Consider the following 25,937-nt stretch of genomic DNA (forward strand, 5'->3'; position numbering starts at 1 on the left):
CAGAGTCAATGTGGAGGCTATATACAGGGTGGTACGGTACAGAGTCAATGTGGAGGCTATATACAGGGGGTACCGGTACAGAGTCAATGTGGAGGCTATATACAGGGGGGGGGGTGGGGGGTACCGGTACAGAGTCAATGTGGAGGCTATATACAGGGGGGGTACCGGTACAGAGTCAATGTGGAGGTATACAGGGGGTACCGGTACAGAGTCAATGTGGAGGCTATATACAGGGTGTACTAGTACAGAGTCAATGTGGAGGCTAATAACAGGGGGGGGGGGGGTTACCGGTACAGAGTCAATGTGGAGGCTATATACAGGTGGTACCGGTACAGAGTCAATGTGGAGGCTATATACAGGTGGTACCGGTACAGAGTCAATGTGGAGGCTATATACAGGTGGTACCGGTACAGAGTCAATGTGGAGGCCTATATACAGGGGGTACCGGTACAGAGTCAATGTGGAGGTTATATACAGGTGGTACCGGTACAGAGTCAATGTGGAGGCTATATACAGGTGGTACCGGTACAGAGTCAATGTGGAGGCTATATACAGGGGGTACCGGTACAGAGTCAATGTGGAGGTTATTATACAGGTGGGTACCGGTACCGAGTCAATGTGGAGGCTATATACAGGTGGTACCGGTACAGAGTCAATGTGGAGGACTATATACAGGGGGTACCGGTACAGAGTCAATGTGGAGGCTATATACAGGGTGGTACCGTACAGAGTCAATGTGGAGGCTATATACAGGTGGGTACCGGTACAGAGTCAATGTGGAGGCTATATACAGGGGGGGTACCGGTACAGAGTCAATGTGGAGGCTATATACACGGGTGTACCGGTACAGAGTCAATGTGGAGGCTATATACAGGGGGGTGGTACCGGTACAGAGTCAATGTGGAGGCTATATACAGGGGTACCGGTACAGAGTCAATGTGGAGGCTATATACAGGGGGTACCGGTACAGAGTCAATGTGGAGGCTATATACAGGGGGGGTACCGGTACAGAGTCAATGTGGAGGCTATATACAGGGGGTACCGGTACAGAGTCAATGTGGAGGCTATATACAGGGTATTACGGTACAGAGTCAATGTGGAGGCTATATACAGGGGACCGGTACAGAGTCAATGTGGAGGCTATATACAGGGGGGTACCGGTACAGAGTCAATGTGGAGGCTATATACAGGGGGGGGGGTACCGGTACAGAGTCAATGTGGAGGCTATATACAGGGGGGGGGGGGTACGGTACAGAGTCAATGTGAGAACAGGGGACCGCTACAGATCAATGTGAGCTATATACGGGGGTACCGGTACCGAGTCAATGTGGAGGCTATATACAGGGGGTACCGGTACCGAGTCAATGTGGAGGCTATATACAGGTGGTACCGGTACCGAGTCAATGTGGAGGCTATATACAGGGGTACCGGTACCGAGTCAATGTGGAGGCTATATACAGGTGGTACCGGTACAGAGTCAATGTGGAGACTATATACAGGGGGTACCGGTACAGAGTCAATGTGGAGGCTATATACAGGGGGTACTAGTACAGAGTCAATGTGGAGGCTATATACAGGGGTACCAGTACAGAGTCAACGTGGAGGCTATATACAGGGGGTACCGGTACAGAGTCAATGTGGAGACTATATACAGGGGGTGCCGGTACAGAGTCAATGTGGAGGCTATATACAGGGGGTACTAGTACAGAGTCAATGTGGAGGCTATATACATGGGTACCGGTACAGAGTCACCATCTCTCATAAGTACACAGTTCAAAATCATCAATCTTTTCCTACGAAAACGTAGTTCATGTACATAGTCTCCGGTCATTGAATAGCTGTTTGCTTTTGGGTGCAGAGATTACTATGTACATTACTCCCTCTTGTCAAGTGTAATTCAATGTGTGATCATTCAACCAGCACTAATCCGATTGAGAAAATGACTGCATCATCAGCCCCTCATTGAAGGAAGCACCCTCATTACTGTGTAGTTGCTATTTCACATTCAGGAAGGACTTTGTTATGATTATGACATTTATTTTATAAAACAAATTATATGAAGTATATGAAATGTATTTTATGTATTTTGGACACCAAGTGTACTGTACATACTTGAGTGAGTCTTTGTGATCTCTAAAGTCTTGTTTGGGAAGACCATGGCAGGATTGGAGTTGACTGGTAGGGCCAATCTCTGATTCAAATACATATCATCAAGCCAGTAGTCATATACCTGAGAGAGAGAGAGAGAGAGAGAGAGAGAGAGAGAGAGAGAGAGAGAGAGAGAGAGAGAGAGAGAGAGAGAGAGAGAGAGACGAGAGAGAGAGAGAGAGAGAGAGAGAGACAGAGAGAGAGAGAGAGAGAGAGAGAGAGAGAGAGAGAGACAGAGAGAGAGAGAGACAGAGAGAGAGAGAGAGAGAGAGAGAGAGAGAGACAGAGAGAGAGAGAGACAAAATACCATGTTCACACTGATTATCATAATGTGGAGCAGGGGCGGGAGTTTGATAGATATCAGTTCACTGCTTTAATTCAGGACTGACTGATCATCTGAGTGGCTGGTGATGGATGGGTCTTGCAGACGCCATGTGGCATGTCTGATTGATCTATGGCCACAGGTTTAGATATTTCCCCACCTTTTTATTAGCTTCAGTTCTTTCCTCTTTCCAATGCCATCTGTTATTGATGGTCCAAGTCTATTGGGCCATTATGGTGTTGATTGTGTTTTTAATCACAGTGTGGAGACTCTGTATGGACAGGTCTCCAATGGGTTTTAAAAGGACAGTCTGTATGGACAGGACACCGATGGGCTATAAAAGGACAGTCTGTATGGACAGGTCTCCGATGGGCTATAAAAGGATATTACTCTGTCCTGGATTCCCCACTCTACTACTCTGTCCTGGATTCCCCACTCTACTACTCTGTCCTGGATTCCCCACTCTACTACTCTGTCCTGGATTCCCCACTCTGCTACTCTGTCCTGGATTCTCCACTCTACTACTCTGTCCTGGATTCTCCACTCTACTACTCTGCCCTGGATTCTCCACTCTACTACTCTGTCCTGGATTCCCCACTCTACTACTCTGTCCTGGATTCCCCACTCTACTACTCTGTCCTGGATTCCCCACTCTGCTACTCTGTCCTGGATTCTCCACTCTACTACTCTGTCCTGGATTCTCCACTCTACTACTCTGCCCTGGATTCTCCACTCTACTACTCTGTCCTGGATTCCCCACTCTACTACTCTGCCCTGGATTCTCCACTCTACTACTCTGTCCTGGATTCCCCACTCTACTACTCTGTCCTGGATTCCCCTCCAGACGTGCTTACCCTGTCCCAACCCCCATCGCTCCAGCCTCAGCCTCCAGACCTGCCTACCCTGTCTCAACCCCTCTCGCTCCAGCCTCCGCACCTGGTTTCCAGTAACCCGCCCGAGCTTCCCCTGACCTGCACATCTCCCCCCTGTTTTTCAATACCTACCTTGGTTACTTCATCCCAGTCTCCTTGTCTGAGTCTGCTCTTGGGTTCCCCTGTTCCACTCCACGTAACAGTACAATCTGGCCAAAGAGATGAACCCAGCAGAATCTGCTACTCTCCTCCAATTCCTCGCCGGCCAAGGTGCCCTGCTTGAACAACATGACCAAGCCCCGAAGACCCTTCTGGAGCACATCAAGGAGTTTTCACAGAGCCTGTCTGACCTACAGGGCTGACCCTTCGCCCAGAGCTCATAACCAGTTCCAAGTCCTTCTCCTCTGCTCCGAGAGACGTTTGTTCTGACTCCCGAGCGTTACGATGGCAACCTCGGAGCTTGCAGAGCATTTTTGGTATTACGTTCACTAGTATTTTAGCAACAGCCCTACTCTTATGCTAGCGAATGGGCCAAGACTTCCTTTCTGATTGGCTGCCTCTGTGGAGCAGAGCTTTCCTTGGACACGGTGGTGTGGGAGAGACAGTCCCCCATCTGCTTCTCCTACTCCAGATTCATAGAGGAGGTGAAAAAAGTATTCGACCAATCGGTCTGCGGTAAGGATGCTGCTAAAAGACTCCTGTCCTTCCGTCAAGGCCCCCATAGTGTTGCTGAGATGGCGAGTGAGTTCTGCACCCTCGCCGCTGAAAGCACCTGGAATGAGGAGGCCCTTCAGGGAGCATTCCGGAACGCGCTTACTGAGACCCTCATGGTCGAGTTGTTGTCCACGGATGAGCCTGAGGGACTTGATGAACTCGCTATCCGCATCGACAACCGTCTCCGTGAGCGTCAGAGGGAGAGGGTAGGTAGGGTTGCATATCCCATAACATCTGCTTCAGTGCCTTGTCCTCCTTCTCCGACTGCATCCCATCCTCTGGCTCGTCCAGATCCTGAACCCAACCCTGCATCCAGCAAAAGAGGGGGCTCGGCAGTAGTGGGAGATATACTGAAAAGACAAATCGCCTGCCCATCTTCCCCCAGACCCCTGTTTGAAGGCAACCTTGTGTGGCAGAGCCAGGCTTTTCCTGTCTGCTCTCATCGATTTGGGAGCCGACGAGAGCTTCCTGGACCAAGGTTTTGTTACCCAGTTGGGCCTGGACCCACTCGATTCACCCCTCGATGCCAACGCTCTCAATGGACAGCTCCTCACCCGTGTCTGGGAGAGAACCGTCCTTGTCATCCTGCGTCTCTCTGGAAATCACCATGAAAATATCAGTTTCCACACAATCGACTGTCCTTACTCTCCCATTGTTCTTGGCCATCCATGGTTAAAGCTACTCAACCCACAGATTGACTGGACCGCCAGAAAGGTAACCACTTGTTCATTTTGTCACTCTAATTGTTTATATTCTGCCCTTCCCCCTGCCTTGTCTGTGCCCCAGTTCATTCCAGAACCTCAGGATCTGTCATCAGTTCCTCCCGAGTATCATGACCTAGCTCCTGTGTTCAGCAAGCATCGGCCGTACAACTGCGCCCTTGACCTCCATCCTGGAGCTCCTCTCCCCAGTAGCCGGTTGTTTAACCTCTCTGGCTGCAGGACTTATCAAGCCAACTTCCTCCTCGGTGGGTGCTGGGTTTTTCTTTGTGAAGAAGTAGGATGGGTCCCTGAGGACGTGCATAGACTTCCGTGTTAAGAACAAGTACCCCTTGCCACCCATCAGCTCTGCTTTTAACCCCCTCCATGGTGCCACGGTGTTTACCAAACTTGACCTCCGGAATGCCTTCCACCTTGTCCGAATAAGAGACGGGGACAAGTGGAAGACTGCATTCAACGCACAACTGGGTCACTGAGTATTTAGTCATGCGTTTTGGTCTTACTAACGCCCCTGCTGTTTTCCTATAACCTAGTCGATGATGCGCTGAGGGTTGTGATTGGACGTTTCGTTTTTGTCTATTTAGATGACATCATGATTTTTTCCCAAGGACCCTGAGGCTCACCAGCAACACCTTCGCCAAGTTCTTCAACGGCTGTTGGAGAATAAGCTTTTTGTTAAACTTCTTGACGCACGCGGGAATCATTTTTGTCAACATCCGCTGAATTGCAGAGCGCCAAATTCAAATTAAATTACAAAAAATATTTCATTTTCATTCAATCAAAAGTGCAATATAGCAAACCACAGCTTAGCTTGTTGTTAATCCACCTGGCGTGTCAGATTTCAAAAAAGCTTTTCGGCGAAAGCATACCAAGCGTTTATGTAAGGACATCTCTCTCAGCAGATAAAACATTACAAACAGCTAGCAGCAAAGTAGATTGGTCACGAAAGTCAGAAAAGCAATAAAATTAATCGTTTACCTTTGATGATCTTCGGATGTTTGCACTCACGAGACTCCCAGTTACACAATAAATGTTGCTTTTGTTCCATAAAGATTATTTTTATATCCAAAATACATCCATTAGGTTGGCGCGTTATGTTCAGAAATCCACAGGCTCGAGTGGTCACAACCAGGCAGATGAAAATTCCAAATAGTATCCGTAAAGTTCGTAGAAACATGTCAAACGTTTTTATAATCAATCCTCAGGTTGTTTTTACAATAAATGATCGATAATATTTAAACCGGACTGTAGCTTCTTCAATAGGAGAGAGAAAGAAAATGTCTGCTCCACTCTGTTGGCGCATGCAAAACCCTGCTGGCACCTAGCCATCCACTGACTCGATGGGATCTTTCTCGCTCATTTTTCAGAATAAAACTATGTCTAAAGACTGTTCACACCATGTGGAAGCCATGGGAAAAGGAATCTGGTTGATATCCCTTTAAATGGAGGGAAGGCATGCAATGGAACAGAGAGCTTTCAGGAAAAACAGCACAACCTGGTTGGATTTTCCTCAAGTTTTTGCCTGCAATTTCAGTTCTGTTATACTCACAGACAATATTTTGGCAGTTTATGAAACTTTGGAGTGTTTTCTATCCTAATCTGACAATTATATGCATATTCTAGATTCTGGGCCTGAGAAATAGGCAGTTTCATTTGGGTACGTTTTTCATCCAAACATCAAAATACTGCCCCCTACAGTCAACAGGTTAAAGCTGAAAAACATGAGTTCCATGCTGCTAGAGTCTTTCCTGTGTTATATTACTGCACAGGGACAGTTATTTATGGACCTCACCACGGTCACAGAGTGGCCTGCGCCATCCAACCTGAACCAGCTACAGTCTTTCCTGGGTTATATTACTGCACAGGGACAGTTATTTATGGACCTCACCACGGTCACAGAGTGGCCTGCGCCCTCCAACCTGAACCAGCTACAGTCTTTCCTGGGTTATATTACTGCACAGGGACAGTTATTTATGGACCTCACCACGGTCACAGAGTGGCCTGCGCCCTCCAACCTGAACCAGCTACAGTCTTTCCTGGGTTATATTACTGCACAGGGACAGTTATTTATGGACCTCACCACGGTCACAGAGTGGCCTGCGCCCTCCAACCTGAACCAGCTACAGTCTTTCCTGGGTTATATTACTGCACAGGGACAGTTATTTATGGACCTCACCACGGTCACAGAGTGGCCTGCGCCCTCCAACCTGAACCAGCTACAGTCTTTCCTGGGTTATAGTACTGCACAGGGACAGTTATTTATGGACCTCACCACGGTCACAGAGTGGCCTGCGCCCTCCAACCTGAACCAGCTACAGTCTTTCCTGGGTTATATTACTGCACAGGGACAGTTATTTATGGACCTCACCACGGTCACAGAGTGGCCTGCGCCCTCCAACCTGAACCAGCTACAGTCTTTCCTGGGTTATATTACTGCACAGGGACAGTTATTTATGGACCTCACCACGGTCACAGAGTGGCCTGCGCCCTCCAACCTGAACCAGCTACAGTCTTTCCTGGGTTATATTACTGCACAGGGACAGTTATTTATGGACCTCACCACGGTCACAGAGTGGCCTGCGCCCTCCAACCTGAACCAGCTACAGTCTTTCCTGGGTTATATTACTGCACAGGGACAGTTATTTATGGACCTCACCACGGTCACAGAGTGGCCTGCGCCCTCCAACCTGAACCAGCTACAGTCTTTCCTGGGTTATATTACTGCACAGGGACAGTTATTTATGGACCTCACCACGGTCACAGAGTGGCCTGCGCCCTCCAACCTGAACCAGCTACAGTCTTTCCTGGGTTATATTACTGCACAGGGACAGTTATTTATGGACCTCACCACGGTCACAGAGTGGCCTGCGCCCTCCAACCTGAACCAGCTACAGTCTTTCCTGGGTTATATTACTGCACAGGGACAGTTATTTATGGACCTCACCACGGTCACAGAGTGGCCTGCGCCCTCCAACCTGAACCAGCTACAGTCTTTCCTGGGTTATATTACTGCACAGGGACAGTTATTTATGGACCTCACCACGGTCACAGAGTGGCCTGCGCCCTCCAACCTGAACCAGCTACAGTCTTTCCTGGGTTATATTACTGCACAGGGACAGTTATTTATGGACCTCACCACGGTCACAGAGTGGCCTGCGCCCTCCAACCTGAACCAGCTACAGTCTTTCCTGGGTTATATTACTGCACAGGGACAGTTATTTATGGACCTCACCACGGTCACAGAGTGGCCTGCGCCCTCCAACCTGAACCAGCTACAGTCTTTCCTGGGTTATATTACTGCACAGGGACAGTTATTTATGGACCTCACCACGGTCACAGAGTGGCCTGCGCCCTCCAACCTGAACCAGCTACAGTCTTTCCTGGGTTATATTACTGCACAGGGACAGTTATTTATGGACCTCACCACGGTCACAGAGTGGCCTGCGCCCTCCAACCTGAACCAGCTACAGTCTTTCCTGGGTTATATTACTGCACAGGGACAGTTATTTATGGACCTCACCACGGTCACAGAGTGGCCTGCGCCCTCCAACCTGAACCAGCTACAGTCTTTCCTGGGTTATATTACTGCACAGGGACAGTTATTTATGGACCTCACCACGGTCACAGAGTGGCCTGCGCCCTCCAACCTGAACCAGCTACAGTCTTTCCTGGGTTATATTACTGCACAGGGACAGTTATTTATGGACCTCACCACGGTCACAGAGTGGCCTGCGCCCTCCAACCTGAACCAGCTACAGTCTTTCCTGGGTTATATTACTGCACAGGGACAGTTATTTATGGACCTCACCACGGTCACAGAGTGGCCTGCGCCCTCCAACCTGAACCAGCTACAGTCTTTCCTGGGTTATATTACTGCACAGGGACAGTTATTTATGGACCTCACCACGGTCACAGAGTGGCCTGCGCCCTCCAACCTGAACCAGCTACAGTCTTTCCTGGGTTATATTACTGCACAGGGACAGTTATTTATGGACCTCACCACGGTCACAGAGTGGCCTGCGCCCTCCAACCTGAACCAGCTACAGTCTTTCCTGGGTTATATTACTGCACAGGGACAGTTATTTATGGACCTCACCACGGTCACAGAGTGGCCTGCGCCCTCCAACCTGAACCAGCTACAGTCTTTCCTGGGTTATATTACTGCACAGGGACAGTTACGTATGGACCTCACCACGGTCACAGAGTGGCCTGCGCCCTCCAACCTGAACCAGCTACAGTCTTTCCTGGGTTATATTACTGCACAGGGACAGTTACGTATGGACCCCACCAAGGTCATGGCAGTCACAGAGTGGCCTGTGCCCTCCAACCTGAACCAGCTACAGCGTTTCCTGGGGTTTGCACATTTTACAGACGTTTCAACCCACAACTACAGCCATCTGGCAGCACCTCACACCACCACCTCCACTCCGTTCCACTGGACTCCTGAGACAGAGGCAGCATTCCTGGAACTCAAGCGTCGCTTCACCTCCGCTTCGGTCCTCTCTCAGCCAGACCCAGGACTCCAGTTCATCATGGAGGTGGACTCCTCTGACACTGGGATAGGTGCTGTTCTGTCTCAACGTTCCCCTCTGATCAGAAGATCCACCCATGTGCATTCTTTTTCCGTAAGCTCTCACCAGCAGGGGAATTTTGACATCGGAAACCGGGAACTCCTGTCGATAAGATGTCTCTGGAGGAATGGCGTCACTGGCTGGAGGGCTTTTGTAACCCCCTTCATCGTGTGGACTGACCATAACAACCTGTCCTACATCCAGACCGCCAAACGTCTGAAATCCCGGCAAGTCAGGTGGGCCTTGTTCTTAGGTAGATTAAATTTCACACTCACTTATCACCTCGATTCGAAGAATACCAATGCCTGATGCCCTCTCTCGCCAGTTCACCACCGACAACACGGCTACCAAGCCAGAAGCCATTGTGCCATCCACCTGCAAGGTTGCCGCCGTCACGTGACAGATTGAGTCCCGTATACCCCAGGCTCAGCAAAACCAGCCGGCTAATGGTCCTTGTAATGCTCTGTTTGTTCCATATTGTGTAATGCTCTGTTCTTCAGTGGGGCCATTCTACCCACCTCACCTGTCACCCTTACCTTTTTTGCATCAGTGATTTTGGTGGCCCACCATGGAGAGAAAGACGTCCTGGAGTTTGTCTCGGACCTGTTCAGTTTGTGCCCGGAACAAAACCTCAACTAAACCCACTTCCAGTCTGCTCCGCCCTCTTCCCATACCCAGTCACCCCTTGTCACACATAGCTCTGGACTTTTTCACTGGCCTTCCCCCATCTAATGGTAACTCCGTAATCCTCACCATTAGTGACAGATTTTCCAAAATGTCTTACTTCATTCCCCTCTCCGAGCTCCCGTCCTCCAAGGACACTGCAGACCTGTTAGTATCCCATGTGTTTTGTTTGCATTGTATCCCCACTGACATCGTTTCCGACAGGGGACCCCAGTTTACATCCCAGGTATGGAGATCCTTCTGTTGAGCTCTTGGTATCAATGTCAGGCTTTCTTCTGGATATCACCCCCAGACCAATGGCCAGACCAGGCCAACCAAGAGATGGAGACTGCCCTACGCTGCATGACTTCTGCTAACCCTTCCCCCTGGAGAGCTCAGCTACCCTGGGTTGAATATGCTCACAACACCCTCACCAACTCCTCATCGGGTATGTCACCCTTTGAGTGTGCTCTGGGTTACCAACTTCCCTTGTTCCCTGTTCAAGAGGTTGAGATTGCAGTTCCCTCTGTCCAGGACCATCTGCGCCATTGTCACCGTACCTGGAGATAGGCCCAGGCTGCCCTTCTTGCCTCCGACTGGACCCAGTACCAAGCCAACCGTGGCCGGGCCTCCGCTCCAGTCTAAACCCCAGGTCAAAAGGTATGGCTCTCATCGAAGGACCAGCCATTGAAGGTGGCATCGAAGAAACTTTCCCCCCGATTCATTGGTCCCTTTGAAATTGACCGTGTCATTAACCCCTCTGCGGTGAGCCTGAAACTCCCAGCCTCTCTCAGGATCCATCCTACCTTCCATGTATCCCTGACTAAACCTGTCTGCTCCAGTCCCCTGTCTCCTCCTGCACAGCTCCTCCACCCCCTCGGCTCATCGATGACCATCCTGCCTATACCGTCCGGCGGCTTCTGGACGTGAACCATCGGGATCGTGGATGGCAGTACCTGGTGGACTGAGAGGGATACGGGCCTAAGGGATGCTGCTGGGTGCCCTGCCATCACATTCTGGACCCCTCCCTCTTACGGGATTTCTATACCTCACACCCAAATAAGCCTGGTTCTAAGGCGCCCGTAGAGGGGGGAGTACTGTCACATCTGCTCCTGCAACGCACTCTACTACTCCTTCTGTGTCTCCTTGACCTGCTGCCACTCCCTCAGTACTCTCTCCCTCTCCCCCTCTCCCTCTCCTTCTCCCTCTCCTTCTCCCTCTCCCTCTCTGTGTGATTGTGTGAGTGGAGACAGGTGTGCTGGAGTCAGAGTAGATCCCCACCAGCTGCAACCTGTTCCATAATCAAGAACTCTACAAATACTCAGTCCTACCAGCCCTGCTACTTCCACACTGCCAGATCGTAATCTCTGCTCAGTAGGTCTACGTTTCTAGCCGTTAGTTACTATTCAGATCCTGTTGTCCTGTCGTGCCTGTTTTCCTTTCCTGACGCTGTTTTCCTCTCCGCTACAGTTCTGCCCGCTCTGACTCTGGTCCCTGTCTCCAGTCCCACGTCTCGTCATCCTGCTACTCTGTCCTGGATTCCACACTCTACTACTCCCTTGGATTCCCCTCCTGACCTGCTTACCCTGTCCCAACCCCTCTCGCTCCAGCCTCAGCCTACGCACCTGGTTTCCAGTAACCCGCCCAAGCTTCCTCTGACCTGCACTCCATCTCCCCCTTCTGTTTCAATAAATACCTTAGTTACTTCATCCCAGTCTCCTCGTCTGAGTCTGCAATTGGGTTCCCCTTTTTCACTCCACGTAACAGTTGAAGTATACACTAGATCGATGGTAGACTGCCTTTGCGTGCTTTACACATCTAGAAGGGTAAAGTGCATCCCACTCCACACCAGATCTGAATATTCCCACCCCACACCAGATCTGGCTTCTGTTTTCAATACAGTACAAACCTAGCATGGAGAGACAATAGATCGCTCATTACTCCCATACTGCTAACAGAATACCCATGGATTTGAATGCTTAGAGTTGCTAGAGGGTCTTGTCTGCCTCCCAAACACCACCTTATTCCCTTTAGGGCACACTAGCTCTGACCATACCCCTATGGACTCTGGTTAAATGTAGTGCACTATCTAGGCAATAGGATGCCATTTGAGATGCCCGTTTGTCTGAGCGAGGGAGGGAGTTTACCCAGTTGTGTGTGTTGATGCTCTTCTCCAGTAGCTTCTCCTGCAGCAGCTCTCCAGTGCCGCCTGGTTCTCCAAACTTCCCCACAATGGATTTAGTCTTCTGGTACTGTTCCTCCTTCACCAGGTGTTTAATACTGGTCAGGTACATGTCCAGGGTCTGCTTCAGGGGTGGGACAGGCACCTTGGGCAGGACCTAGAGTCGTGGAGATCAATCAATCAATCACTCTCTCTCTCTCTCTCTCTCTCTCTCCTCTCTTCTCTCTCATCTATCAAGCAATTAATCAATCTATCCAATTTATTCATAAAGCTCTTTTTACATCAGTAAGTGGCAACAAATGTGTGTTACTGTACATTAACCAAGCCTATACCCCAAAGGGCAGGCAGTTATTGTAATGATTGGGATAAACATTGGACTCATTGAGGCTGCACCCAAAAGGACAACATGTGTTCATCAGTGTAAGGAAGCTGTTGTCCTGTCTGTAGGCATTTATTCATTAGTCGGAGCATTACAGCTCGTATTTGCTTCCTGAAGTGTATCTTTAAAGCTTGCATTCATAGAACCTGAGTAAATTATTAATTCAAACCGCTTGAAGCCACGTCGAGAATGAATTTTACAGCGTCCTGTGGGAAACGAAAATTATGCCTTTGATCGAAACAGCTAAGGTTATTTTATATTGAATAAAATGCTAATTAAATGTTTACGGAGTTACTGTGTTGATTAATAATTTGTTTGTTGGGTCCGATGTGTTGGAATCCGTCTGTCATTGTGGTCAATGTAACTTGTGAGAGTGGGTTACCTACATCAAATGTGAATCAGGTATGATTGAACGCATAGGTTGGTAATGTTATAACTCGGAATTTGCTCCAAGAAAATGGCCACTCTCGGGGAGATACATTAGAATCGGTTCGTTCTGAATTCAATTGAATTTAGGCTTACTTAATTGATCCCCCAGTCGGCAACTGAAGTTTCACTCCGTGGGCACGTGCTTCGTTCATATTCATCATAACCTAAACCAATGTTGCTAGGTACTTTCTGGTAGCATAGGCTAAACTGCTCGGGCAACGGAAAAGTTAATTGTTGAGAACCCTTTTGACTTCCCAGATTACTTCACCATGGGATTTCTCACAATTCGCAGAATGTGTATCTCTGTTGCTACAATTATGCACGGGGACTGCATCTTCTTTGGTGATTTAGTTGGTATCTTCCTACAAAACAGCCTGGATAAATTGGCCTTTACATGTAATAGGTTTAGAATTTGAAAAGTAATTTGAGTGCATTGTAGGCCTATCACGGTTTACAACTCTTTCCTTTTGGTAGGTAGTGTGACATAGTCAAATTTTATTCTGCATCACTTGTTTTGATAGTTTCCATTTGGGATAATACAAGTGTAGTACTTCCAGCCTGTCAATTCTCTAGTTCTTGCCCCTAGCGGTCAGCACGAGGACACAGTAGAAATATTCGCGTTTCAAAACCATCCTCTTTTCAGCACCACGGACAGCGCCTGTATCTGTTACACTAGCAGTGGTTGACAAGGTTGTTGCTCCCATACTTTTCAGCACCACGGACAGCGCCTGTATCTGTTACATTAGCAGTGGTTGACAAGGTTGTTGCTCCATACTTTTTCCAATGATAAAATCAGTGCGTTAGTTCTGTAATCCACTTATGAAAATCCCTTCTCACTAAATGTATAAAAAAATATATTTAAAAAAGAGCAAGCCGAATTTGTAACAATAAATACATAATTTTGTAGACTATACAATTACTATACAAAACGAATTCCCTAAAATAGCCTTTCAGCAATGGTATGTTGCCAGTCACAAATAACCATGTTACAAAACAGCAACAGTATGAAAATAATGAAGTAAAGCAAAGCAACGTGATTCTACATGCTGGATTCTAAATCAATAAATGAATATCGATTAAGCTATTGCTTTTGCAACCCACCTGAATAACATATTTGTCTCTGACCTTATAAGCAGATAAAGCCTTCATTTAAATATACCGGCAGAGATAAAGGATATTAAGGAATAACTGATGGTAAAATACCAAGGAATATCCTTCATTACACTCAGAATGAAACAAAATCGAATGTAACGAAAAGCGTTTCTTACATAGCTTTCCCTGCGGCCTTTCGGCGGCTCTCTCTCCACGATAGGCATGCTGTTTCCCGGTCTGGATCAGTCAGGTGAAAGTAATTTGAAAACCCTCAAGAGTTGGTTGAAGTTCAACCTCTTGAACGAACCCAGTACATCCAAATCATTCAGGGGGAAGAAAAAAGGAGGATTACGGTGAAATTGATTAGACTATATCTTAGAACTGTAACTGTGAAGTTATAATTATCAGTGAGATTTAAAAACGAAAATCCTTAGTGCCAATATGAATCACTGTTAAATATAATACATTATTGTATAAACACAGGCTACATAACCACCAACACAATCTTTCCACAAGTATTAATCGACGAGCTGTCTCCTTCCAAGTCATCCAAACAAAGCACTTCATGCATCAGTTAACTTGCTGAACTAGCCATACTTGTGAATAATGAGGATAAGGAAAACGATTTCCGCTTACCTGAGCAATCCTTTTCTCCTGAAGAGGTCCAAAATGTTTGCAACTAGATGACAGTGTTCCGGATCCGTGTTCATAGAACTCCTTTGACGCGAAGGAATGTTCTTTCACCTCTCTGTCTCAGTCTCCAAGATATCCACGCCTACTTCAGACCCATTGCAAGGCTTTGACTTTTAGAGAACACTTGCTTAGTAAAGATGCTCTAGGTGGGGTTTGTCTCTACTCACTGGGCACAGACGTCAATTCAACGTCTATTCCACGTTGGTTCAACGTGATTTCATTGAAATGACGTGGAAACAACGTTTATTCAACCAGTTTGTGCCCAGTGGGTACTTACCCCCGCAGGCAGCAAACTCCTCCCATCGAAATCTATTTGTGGAACATATTATTTGACAGCTTGCCTTGCCCCTGACCACCTCTGACAAAGTAGGAAAATGATCTTGAAATAGTAGTTGTTACTAGCAGGGTAGCCGGTAGGACTTTATCGAGTGTGTCGGATCTAGGAAATAAGGTGGCTTTCCGAGTTTGAGAGCTGAAAATCAAAGAATAACTTGACTACCTATACTTGGTTGTTGAGTGAACAATATTGTTAGAACCGTTCTCCATGTAGGCGTCAGCTGCGAAGCGTTTTCACAGAGCAACAATGTCAACTTTCAGAACAATGGACAGTGCTGGGAGCCAGCTTGTTGCACTATGTCTTTACGCAGAACCAAGTATACGTTTACATTACGATATATGAGCTACATCATTCCTAAATAATAAGAATGTGATTCGCATACTGTCGCTGCTCGCTCTTTCTCCCCTCTCACTCACTCACACACCCACAACACACGCACTCTCGCTCTCTGGCTCTCGTGCGTAATTGCACTGAACAAAATTATGTAATCAATAAAAATCCACAGTGAAACGATTAGTTGGATGAAGTATCATATTCAACACCCGTACTTCAAAACAATTCATTGATTATCTTTACAGTATGGGTTGAATAACAATCCACCCCTGTAACTGTCATTTTCTCACACATCTCTGACTGCAAAGCGTTTACTCGAAAGTCCAAATTACTCACAGATATTGTGCCATATTGTGCCAATAATGTTTGTAGCAGAGATGACTAAATTGTTAACTAACTAAATTGTTAATTAAATTATCTCAGGATCCGTCGGGATAAAAATATTGTGTATTATCTTCAACGTCCCAAATGGGGCAAAAACTGTTTGAATCAACGTTGTTTCCATGTAATTTCAACATGAACATTCAACGTGATGACGTTGAATCATCTCGGAAAACTGACTGGATTTGAAAAAGGACAAGGAATTTCGTCTCTTTTTTTTTTTACTCAACTTTTTAACATTCAATCCAACGACACGGTGAACTTTGCTTTTGATTTCACGTCGAATTCACATTATTTGACAACTCAACCAAATGTAAATCAAAAGACGCTAAACTGACGTCTGTGCCCAGTGGATCTCTTCTATTCAACATGGGGATTGCAAGTTTACATAAGGATTCATATCAACTTGTTTATTTGGTAATATTATGACCTTCGTTTGATTAAAATATGGTTTAATCATCTCACTATAAATAATTATGACACACACAAAACACGTTTATATTTAAATACAATTTATTATAACTATATGTCGATAAATTAACATATGTTAATATGTCTACTCAGGATATAGGAAGTTGTTATTGAGCTATTACGGATACTTATGCTTTGACGATACACGCATACATCACGCATACGCTCAAATATGCATAGGCACACATACAATTTTATAATATACTATGCAAATATTCACATATGTACAAAACGCATTCCAATATAATACACTACATTTTCAGGAAAACATAACTTCAATGAAAAATACAGATGTCACAATTACGTTTCGAAATTAGATATGGAAAAGAAAAACCCCAATTAACAAAAATGTCAATTAAAATGATTGTCAATATGTCAACGAAATTATAAATGCAATCATAGGTTGACAAACCTAAAAACGAGTTATTTTTTGTGATGCGTTGATAGTTGGTCGTGTATTTATCATATCAATATAACATTTTACATACATTTATCTATTTACCTTTTTACAATACTCTGCAGTAGTTATGCGCACACAGTGAATTGTATTAGACCTTTCAGATTAGACGGCCAGAAGAAACATATTACACATATAGAAGACGTGTTCAAAGACCATGACATTACAGTCAAAATAAAATCCCCTTTGGAAACGGGTCACACCATCATGATTAGGTGATTTGGTATGTGTATATTGTACACCAGTAGCCCTACATTACAGAGTGAAGTGACTGTCTACCCCACTCTTTTGGCAGGTACTTAAATCCGAACGGAATGTGTACAAATTCTCGAACTCTCGGTAATGGATTCGGGGACGTTCTAAGTATTGCTACAGTATTCTAGATGTAGTCTGAATATTCTAACTGTACTCTGGACCAGAGAATTCATCTACAGAGGCGAGTGTTTGTGCTCTAAACGGGTCGAACCCTCCATTCTCATCCACCACCACAGGCAAGCAGTCCCCTGCTGAACTATAGCCCTTCTTCTTGCCTCTCCGCTCCTCCATTTTCATGGTATCACACAGACCCTCGGGTTCATCATCGTCCACCAACAGGTTATCTCTCTCAGAGTAGGACGGTTTCATTTGGCACACGTTGCGGAGGAACAGAAGGGCCGGAGCGTACAGGACGTTGACGAGGCCCATGCCCAGGTTGAGTTGGACAAACCCATAGTTGTGCACTATATTTCCCGCCACGATAGGACCCATGGCATAGGCGACAGAATAGGAGATGTCAGCTAAAGCGTAGACGCTGCCGTACACGGACACGTGACGCACGTCGACCAGAAAGGCAAGAGTTGGCAACAGGGCGGTGTCCACGAGAGCGATGCCGAAACATATGCCGCACAACGGGGCGATTAACTGGCCGAATGTTTTGCATGCTGGAATGGTGCACGAGCTGGCCCCGATAATGACCATACCTAAGGCTCCATAGAACCACTGCAGGTTGGGGTACTTAGCAGCCAGTTTGACGGTCATGTAGACACCCAGAACATGTGGGAAGAAAGCAGGCAGCCAACATAATCCCATTTCCCACTTAGTTGAATGCATGGTGCTCTCCATCCAGTTGGCTATGGTGGGCTCCAGAAAGGCCAGCGGGATATTACACACTGTCAGGGCACCTGCCACAACAGCTATGTAGGGGTCAACCATTAGTTTGTAGATGGGGGTACCCACCGGCATATTGTCTCTAGTCCTGTTCGAGAACGGCTTGATCACTGTCAAGAGCAGAATCCCGTCTATAAGGCAAACCACGGCGAGAACGATAAACGGTACTCTTTTACCTGCAAACTCGTACAGGATACCCCCAAAGGGTGGCGCTACCAGGCTCCCAAAAGAGATGAACGCCAGGGCGATACCGAGGGCTTTAGTTCTCTCCGATTCTTCGGTGTATTTATCTGCTATCATGGCAATTCCTGAGGTGTCCGCGAAAGCTGAGCCCAGACCTTGTAAACTACGGGCGAAAAACAGCGTCGCGTAGTTCTCAGCAAAAGCAAATATACACGTAGAGAAGAACATCACGGTTAGTCCGATTAGGAGGGGGATATCGTATCCAACACGATCTATGAAAGTTCCTGACAACGGGTTCACTAAAAGCTGCAGGATAGCCTTCGATGCAAACAGTACTCCTATTTGAACATCTAAATTGTCCCTGTTGTTTTTAGCTTGGGCTGAGCTCATTGTGGTGTTGATTGAATAATTCTGATGTATAACTAGGTGGACGTGCTCTGCTTGCTCAAGCTCTAAATCAGCAAGGTAGTCGGGAATAATCGGGACTATAACCATATAGAGCATATTGTCTAGAAGGAGAGCCACGCAGACAATGACTAAAATAATCCGTCTTTGGTGGTCGGGGGCTTTCATTTTGTTGCCAAACTGTTTGGTTTTTTCTCCCATCTCGGACAGTTTTACAGCGGCTGATTTGGCCAGCCCGGAGGACCCCCCTGTATCCATGATGATCTGCTATTGTTGTTGTCAATACAAAACGGCAGTGTTGTTTTCTTCTCCTCTCTCGTCTCTGCTCTCTTATACAGAAATCTCAGCACTACAGATAATACTATCCTTGAACATTTACGTAGCTGTTTCTTGGTTCACTTACGCGGTGCGAAAGACAAAAGGGTAGCAGGCTTGGAACTTTCCTCCGTGTGATTTTCTGACAGCGCGCGATGCTGCGGGCTTCATCGGTGGTTGGTCTTGTTTCACCCCCCTTGCGCTCACATTAGGCGCTGTTTCATGGTCCAGAGTAGTGAAGTGGTGAAATATTTTGTGCTCTTCTCTACACGGTGTAAAGACTTCAACCTCTAATACTCCATGTCAAGTTTCTATGGAAACGTTTTTAGAAGTTGTTATGGAACTTGGGACCCTATATGTCCGATTCCAATGCTCATATCTCCTACTGTATCACCTGTAGCACGTTTGTGTTCCGTTCTGAGATCAGGAATGGCTTCGTTGCCATTGGTACTTACGCATTGACTCGCAGGTCTGTCGATATTTTTTGGGGTTTATTTTCCCCCCTCTCTCTCAATTTCACCAAGGGCTGTGACGCATCACCAACTTGGCCCCAAGTGGATCCTTTGCCAGTTGCGTCCTTTATGCTAATTCAGAAAATTGCATTAGTGAGCGTCATCACGACTCCTCCATACACGAGCGCAGGAAAGCCCTCCCAGCAGTACACACTGCTTAACCCTTGAGTTTCCTGAAGTACTTAAACGTATATTCCGTAACATTCCATATGTTGAGGCCTACATTGTAAGCCTAATATCAATGATTGAACGTGTCACTGTTTCTTTACAATTCTTTAATCACCATAGATTAATATACTGGCAATATAGAGGATATCTGGAAAATAACTAATATATGTCTAATTAGGCCTATGGGTATCGTTATTTAAAGGGTATCGTTATTTAAAATCGAGAAGACTAACCTTAGTTTGTGGATTTGGCTTTGTTGAAAAAAAGTATTCATTGATCCAGTCACAGCAATCTTTCCAATATAACCTAAAACATCCAAAATAAATATTGATACCTACAGCCATTTTTTAAATGTAAAATATTTACTACCTGACGTGTATACTTTATGTTGCCATACAGGCAATCATAGCCTATTGTCCGCTTATATTATCATAATATAATAATATATAATATTGCCATATATTAAACATGAATGTAACAACATAATACTGAACCTGTAAATAGCTGTGCAGTGACGCTCCCCATCCAACCTGACAGAGCTCCCCATCCAACCTGACAGAGCTCCCCATCCAACCTGACAGAGCTCCCCATCCAACCTGACAGAGCTCCCCATCCAACCTGACAGAGCTCCCCATCCAACCTGACAGAGCTCCCCATCCAACCTGACAGAGCTCCCCATCCAACCTGACAGAGCTCCCCATCCAACCTGACAGAGCTCCCCATCCAACCTGACAGAGCTCCCCATCCAACCTGACAGAGCTCCCCATCCAACCTGACAGAGCTCCCCATCCAACCTGACAGAGCTCCCCATCCAACCTGACAGAGCTCCCCATCCAACCTGACAGAGCTCCCCATCCAACCTGACAGAGCTCCCCATCCAACCTGACAGAGCTCCCCATCCAACCTGACAGAGCTTGAGAGGATCTGCAGAGAAGAATGGGACAAATAAAGGCTTGAATACTAAAATAATAAATCATGTAAATAATGTCTTTCTGTTTTTTAACTTTTTTTAAATAAATGTGCAAAAATATATTTAAAAAAAATATATGTTTTCACTTTGTCATTGTGGGTTATTGTGTGTAGATTGATGAGGGGGAAAAAAATGTATATTTATAATCCATTTTAGAATTAAGGCTGTAACGTAACAAAATGTGGAAAAAGGGAAAGGAAAGGGGTCTGAATACTTTCCGAATAAACAGTAAATAATACGCAGCTTCACCGGTTCTTTCTTGTGTTTGGATAGTTTGTTACGTAGTTGCAGATGTACGCCTACTAGTTACACAACCTGGTCTCAGAGCATTTTGTATTATTCGGTATGTAAATCCGAGACAGTCCATTTAACATGATTATGTTTGGTATGGTTCATAGGACAGATGGTTACTTAAGGCAAAAAATGAAAGGAGGGGGGTTGTTCGGGGTGGATGGGTAGGTGTAGAATAAGAATGTCTAGCAACCCAAAGGTTGGGAGTTCAAATCTCATCATGGACAACTTTAGCTAATTAGCAACTTTTCAACTACTTGCTACTTTGCAACTAAACTACTTAGCATGTTAGCTAACGCTTCCCATAACCCTAAACTTAACCCGTCCCATAACCCTAACCTTAATAACCCTTTAACCTACTAACTCCTAAATTTAACCCTAACCTTAACTCCAAGCCCCTAGCCATGGTATATTTAGCAAATTCGTGACATATAATACAAATTGTAATTTGTATCGTATCACACGAAATTGGTGATGGACATCCACAAATGTATACATACCATAAGAAACATATCATGGGCCTCCCGGGTGGCGCAGTGGTTAAGGGCGCTGTACTGCAGCGCCAGCTGTGCCATCAGAGACTTTGGCACAACTGTCGTAACCGGCCGCGACCGGGAGGTCCATGGGGCGACGCACAATTGGCCCAGCGTCGTTCGGGTCAGGGAGGGCTTGGTCGGTAGGGATGTCCTTGTCTCATCGCGCACCAGCGACTCCTGTAGCGGGCCGGGCGCAGTGCGCGCTAACCAAGGTTGCCAGGTGCACAGTGTTTCCTCCGACACATTGGTGCGGCTGGCTTCCGGGTTGGATGCGTGCTGTGTTAAGAAGCAGTGCGGCTTGGTTGGGTTGTGTATCGGAGGACGCATGACTTTCAACCTTCGTCTCTCCCGAGCCCGTACGGGAGTTGTAGCGATGAGACAAGATAGTAGCTACTAAAAACAATTGGAAACCACGAAATTGGGGAGAAAAAGGGGTAAAAAAAAAGAAACATATCAAACTAAATGAAGTGTCACGGATTTACGTACATAATAATATGTAACGCTCTGAGACCAGGTTGAGTTACAGAGAAATGTATCGTGTGTCGTGTCATTTAATTAAAATGAAGCCCTGTCTCATCGTTACCCTCCATGCCACGTATCTTGTGCTTGCTCTGGGATGATAGTGGTTTTGGCGCCCGGATGAGCGGCGTCCCAAACGTTTCAGCACCACGGCGCAGTGAACAGCTCCCTTCCAGTGAGCAGCCAGACGGGCTCCGCATTTGGACCTGTAAAGTGATCAAATCAGTAGAATATTTCTCTACACAGCGTCAAATTCTCTCCAGATTGATATGAAGTAGAATTTAAAACGCACACGAATTAAACGACATAACCTACACTAACTGACAGTTATTTCAAACATTCTCAGGTTAAACGATTTATTATCCCACGCCAGGTCAGGAAATCCCAGAGTGTTACGTCATTCATGCACACAAAGCGAGTATTTTTCTCTGCCATAGAGCGTTGAGATTGCATAGTAACTAAATAGCCTGTTTCTGAAGGGAGCAGGCTTCAGGAGTAGGCACTTAGTTACTATACACATATACAAGACAATGGTGCAATCTAGTGGTCACTAAAAAGACTACAGTTCTATTATGTCTCATGTACAGGATGTAAGCCTTGATGTGATTGTAAGCACACTCTTTAGCACTCGTACCCGATGTGTCATGGTGCAGCCATTGGTAATGGACTAGAGTTTCAGTCCCAGAACGGAGTAGGCAGCTCCCGGCAACATTTCAAACAGGCGGGTTAGATGCTCCGCAGTTAACCCTTTTGATCAAACATGTTTTAGAGGTCTTTATAAATGCATTTGTTATTGACAATCGTCTTTTTTCAGTAACTTTCCAGAACTTTCCAGAAATCCTGGATGGAGAATTTGTTTTTTAAAAACTTTTTCCGTCCTGATTCCAGGAATCTAACCAAGATTTCTGGAAAACTTGGGATTTCTATTATAGCAGTCTCAACTGTTCCTAGTTTGCCTGTGGCGTAGTCTTATCATCTGTGTCCACTAGATGGCGCTACACACGTGGTGATAGTACCCAGGCCTGATTGATAGGATGCAAAATCAAGGATATTACCATGCTATCAATAATCGTGTTAACATGACTATTATTAAATCCATTCAAAACCACTCACTGTTGTTAACATAAATATTTAAGCCATGAATCATAAAAACTAAAATATGTTTTAGTCAAATTTGCAGGTTTTCTGAAAATCCTGGTTGGAAGTTTCCAGATTTCCCTTCCAATTCCAATAATCTTTCAACCAAGAGTTCTAGAAAACCTTTGAATTAGGGAAAGTTCCAGAATTTTGCAACCCAACACACTGTAAAGAAAACATTTTAAACCAATTCAAATCAAATCAAATGTTATTTGTCACATGCACATGGTTAGCAGATGTTAATGCGAGTGTAGCGAAATGCTTGTGCAAGATGCAGTAGATGGTATAGAGTACAGTATATACATATGAGATGAGTAATGTAGGGTATGTAAACATTATAATAAGGAGCATTGTTTAAAGTGGCTCCCTCTGCTGTTTCCTGAAGTCCACGATCGTCTCCTTTGTTTAAAAAAAATATTACGCTGTTGGCTGATCTAAAAGAACACTGAATAGATAGTTATGATTTAGTCTGCATAATCCTTGTGACTAAATTACCTGTCAACAAATAAGGGTGTTATTGGCACCCTAGAAAAACATCATTCTTCATCAACGGGAGTGGCTGGCTAGGGGACACTGGTCGTGCACTTGCTAAATGAATAAAGAGGATCGTTTTCGTCCCAAATGGCACCCTATTCACTACAGAGTGCACTACTTATGACCAGGACCCATAGGGCTCAGGATGACAGACACCATGCCGCACCTTTCTGAGGTTTGAGTCCCAAATGGCACCCTATTCACTATACAAAGCACTACTTTTAACCAGGACCCATAGGGCACCCCGATCAAAGTAGAGCACTATGTTTATTTATTTATTTTACCTTTATTTAACTAGGCAAGTCAGTTAAGAACAAATTCTTATTTTCAATGACGGCCTAGGAACAGTGGGTTAACTGCCTGTTCAGGGGCAGAACGACAGATTTGTACCTTGTCAGCTCAGGGATTTGAACTTGCAACCTTCCGGTTACTAGTCCAACACTCTAACCACTAGGCTACCCTGCCGCCCCAAGGGAATAAAGGTGTCTACTACATGGGAATAGAATGCTATTTGAGACTCAGATCCAGATGGTAAAGTTGCCAAGTGTGAACATGTGAAAACTGTCCTCCTTATTCATTTAGAAAGTGCACGGGCAATGTGCCCTAGCCAGCCACTCCCGTTAATGAAAAAATATGTTTTTCTAGGGTGCCACTAATGCCCTTATTTTGTGACAAGGCTGTTACTGTAGGCTATACTATCGTCTCCTGGAGGGAGAGCATTCTGTGAGGACACACTGAGTCAGTCAGGGTAGTCCCCAGTGTTAGACGAGGACACACTGAGTCAGACAGGGTATTCCCCTGTGAGAACACACTGAGTCAGTCAGGGTATTCCCCTGTGAGAACACACTGAGTCAGTCAGGGTATTCCCCTGTGAGAACACACTGAGTCAGTCAGGGTATTCCCCTGTGAGAACACACTGAGTCAGTCAGGGTCATCCCCTGTGAGAACACACTGAGTCAGTCAGGGTATTCCCCTGTGAGAACACACTGAGTCAGTCAGGGTCATCCCCTGTGAGAACACACTGAGTCAGTCAGGGTATTCCCCTGTGTTAGACGAGGACACACTGAGTCAGACAGGGTATTCCCCTGTGAGAACACACTGAGTCAGTCAGGGTAGTCCCCAGTGTTAGACGAGGACACACTGAGTCAGACAGGGTATTCCCCTGTGAGAACACACTGAGTCAGTCAGGGTATTCCCCTGTGAGAACACACTGAGTCAGTCAGGGTCATCCCCTGTGAGAACACACTGAGTCAGTCAGGGTCATCCCCTGTGAGAACACACTGAGTCAGTCAGGGTATTCCCCTGTGAGAACACACTGAGTCAGTCAGGGTCATCCCCTGTGAGAACACACTGAGTCAGTCAGGGTATTCCCCTGTGAGAACACACTGAGTCAGTCAGGGTATTCCCCTGTGAGAACACACTGAGTCAGTCAGGGTATTCCCCTGTGAGAACACACTGAGTCAGTCAGGGTATTCCCCTGTGAGAACACACTGAGTCAGTCAGGGTATTCCCCTGTGAGAACACACTGAGTTAGTCAGGGTCATCCCCTGAGTTCTCAGGGCTGAGATGTGGTGACTGAATGACAGTGGCCTGGCTGGTGTAGGATTAAGATTAGGATCCCTTTATTCCTCAATTGTACACAAGGTCCAACTGAACTTTGACTTCCGCTTCATCCCAATCCCTCCGAAGGACACACATACATATCAAATCCAATGTTATTTGTCACAAAGCGCCGAATACAACAGCTGTGGAATTTATCGGGCAAGGCTTACTTACAATCCCTTAACCAACGATGCATTTTTAAGAAAATAGAGTTATTTACAAAATAAACTGAAGTAAAGAAATGCAATAATATAAAAAATATTGATAAAATAACAACAACGAGGTTCTATACAGCTATATACAGGGTATTACGGTACAGAGTCAATGTGGAGGCTATATACAGGGTATTACGGTACAGAGTCAATGTGGAGGCTATATACAGGGTATTACGGTACAGAGTCAATGTGGAGGCTATATACAGGTGGTACCAGTACAGAGTCAATGTGGAGGCTATATACAGGGTATTACGGTACAGAGTCAATGTGGAGGCTATATACAGGGGGTACTAGTACAGAGTCAATGTGGAGGCTATATACAGGGTATTACGGTACAGAGTCAATGTGGAGGCTATATACAGGGTATTACGGTACAGAGTCAATGTGGAGGCTATATACAGGGTATTACGGTACAGAGTCAATGTGGAGGCTATATACAGGGTATTACGGTACAGAGTCAATGTGGAGGCTATATACAGGGGGTACTAGTACAGAGTCAATGTGGAGGCTATATACAGGGTATTACGGTACAGAGTCAATGTGGAGGCTATATACAGGGTGTTACGGTACAGAGTCAATGTGGAGGCTATATACAGGGTGTTACGGTACAGAGTCAATGTGGAGGCTATATACAGGATGTT

At 45.9% G+C, this 25,937-nt stretch overlaps 2 protein-coding genes across 2 annotated transcripts in view; both read right to left on the reverse strand.

Moving 5' to 3' along the window:
- The window catches only part of LOC109883100 (choline O-acetyltransferase-like), a 55,154-nt gene extending 40,773 nt beyond the window's left edge, over window positions 1-14,381 (reverse strand). The window contains 4 exon segments of the mRNA XM_031804595.1: window positions 2,113-2,146; window positions 2,149-2,230; window positions 12,157-12,348; window positions 14,268-14,381. Of these exon segments, the coding sequence (XP_031660455.1) occupies window positions 2,113-2,146; window positions 2,149-2,230; window positions 12,157-12,348; window positions 14,268-14,315 (356 nt within the window). The 5' untranslated portion in view covers window positions 14,316-14,381.
- Window positions 14,382-16,336: 1,955 nt separating this feature from the next.
- On the reverse strand, window positions 16,337-19,362 carry LOC109884087 (probable vesicular acetylcholine transporter-B). Its single transcript, XM_020476093.2, has one exon. It carries the CDS (start codon window positions 18,753-18,755, stop codon window positions 17,163-17,165), a length of 1,593 nt encoding a protein of 530 aa, XP_020331682.1. The 5' UTR covers window positions 18,756-19,362; the 3' UTR covers window positions 16,337-17,162.
- Window positions 19,363-25,937: the final 6,575 nt, after the last annotated feature.

Source organism: Oncorhynchus kisutch, linkage group LG25, assembly GCF_002021735.2.
Source record: "Oncorhynchus kisutch isolate 150728-3 linkage group LG25, Okis_V2, whole genome shotgun sequence".
Classification (NCBI taxonomy): Eukaryota; Metazoa; Chordata; class Actinopteri; order Salmoniformes; family Salmonidae; genus Oncorhynchus; species Oncorhynchus kisutch.

What these genes read in the sequence shown, in the direction of transcription:
- LOC109884087 (XM_020476093.2), bottom strand. Translation starts at nt 18,755, where the DNA reads ATGGATACAGGGGGGTCCTCCGGGCTGGCCAAATCAGCCGCTGTAAAA.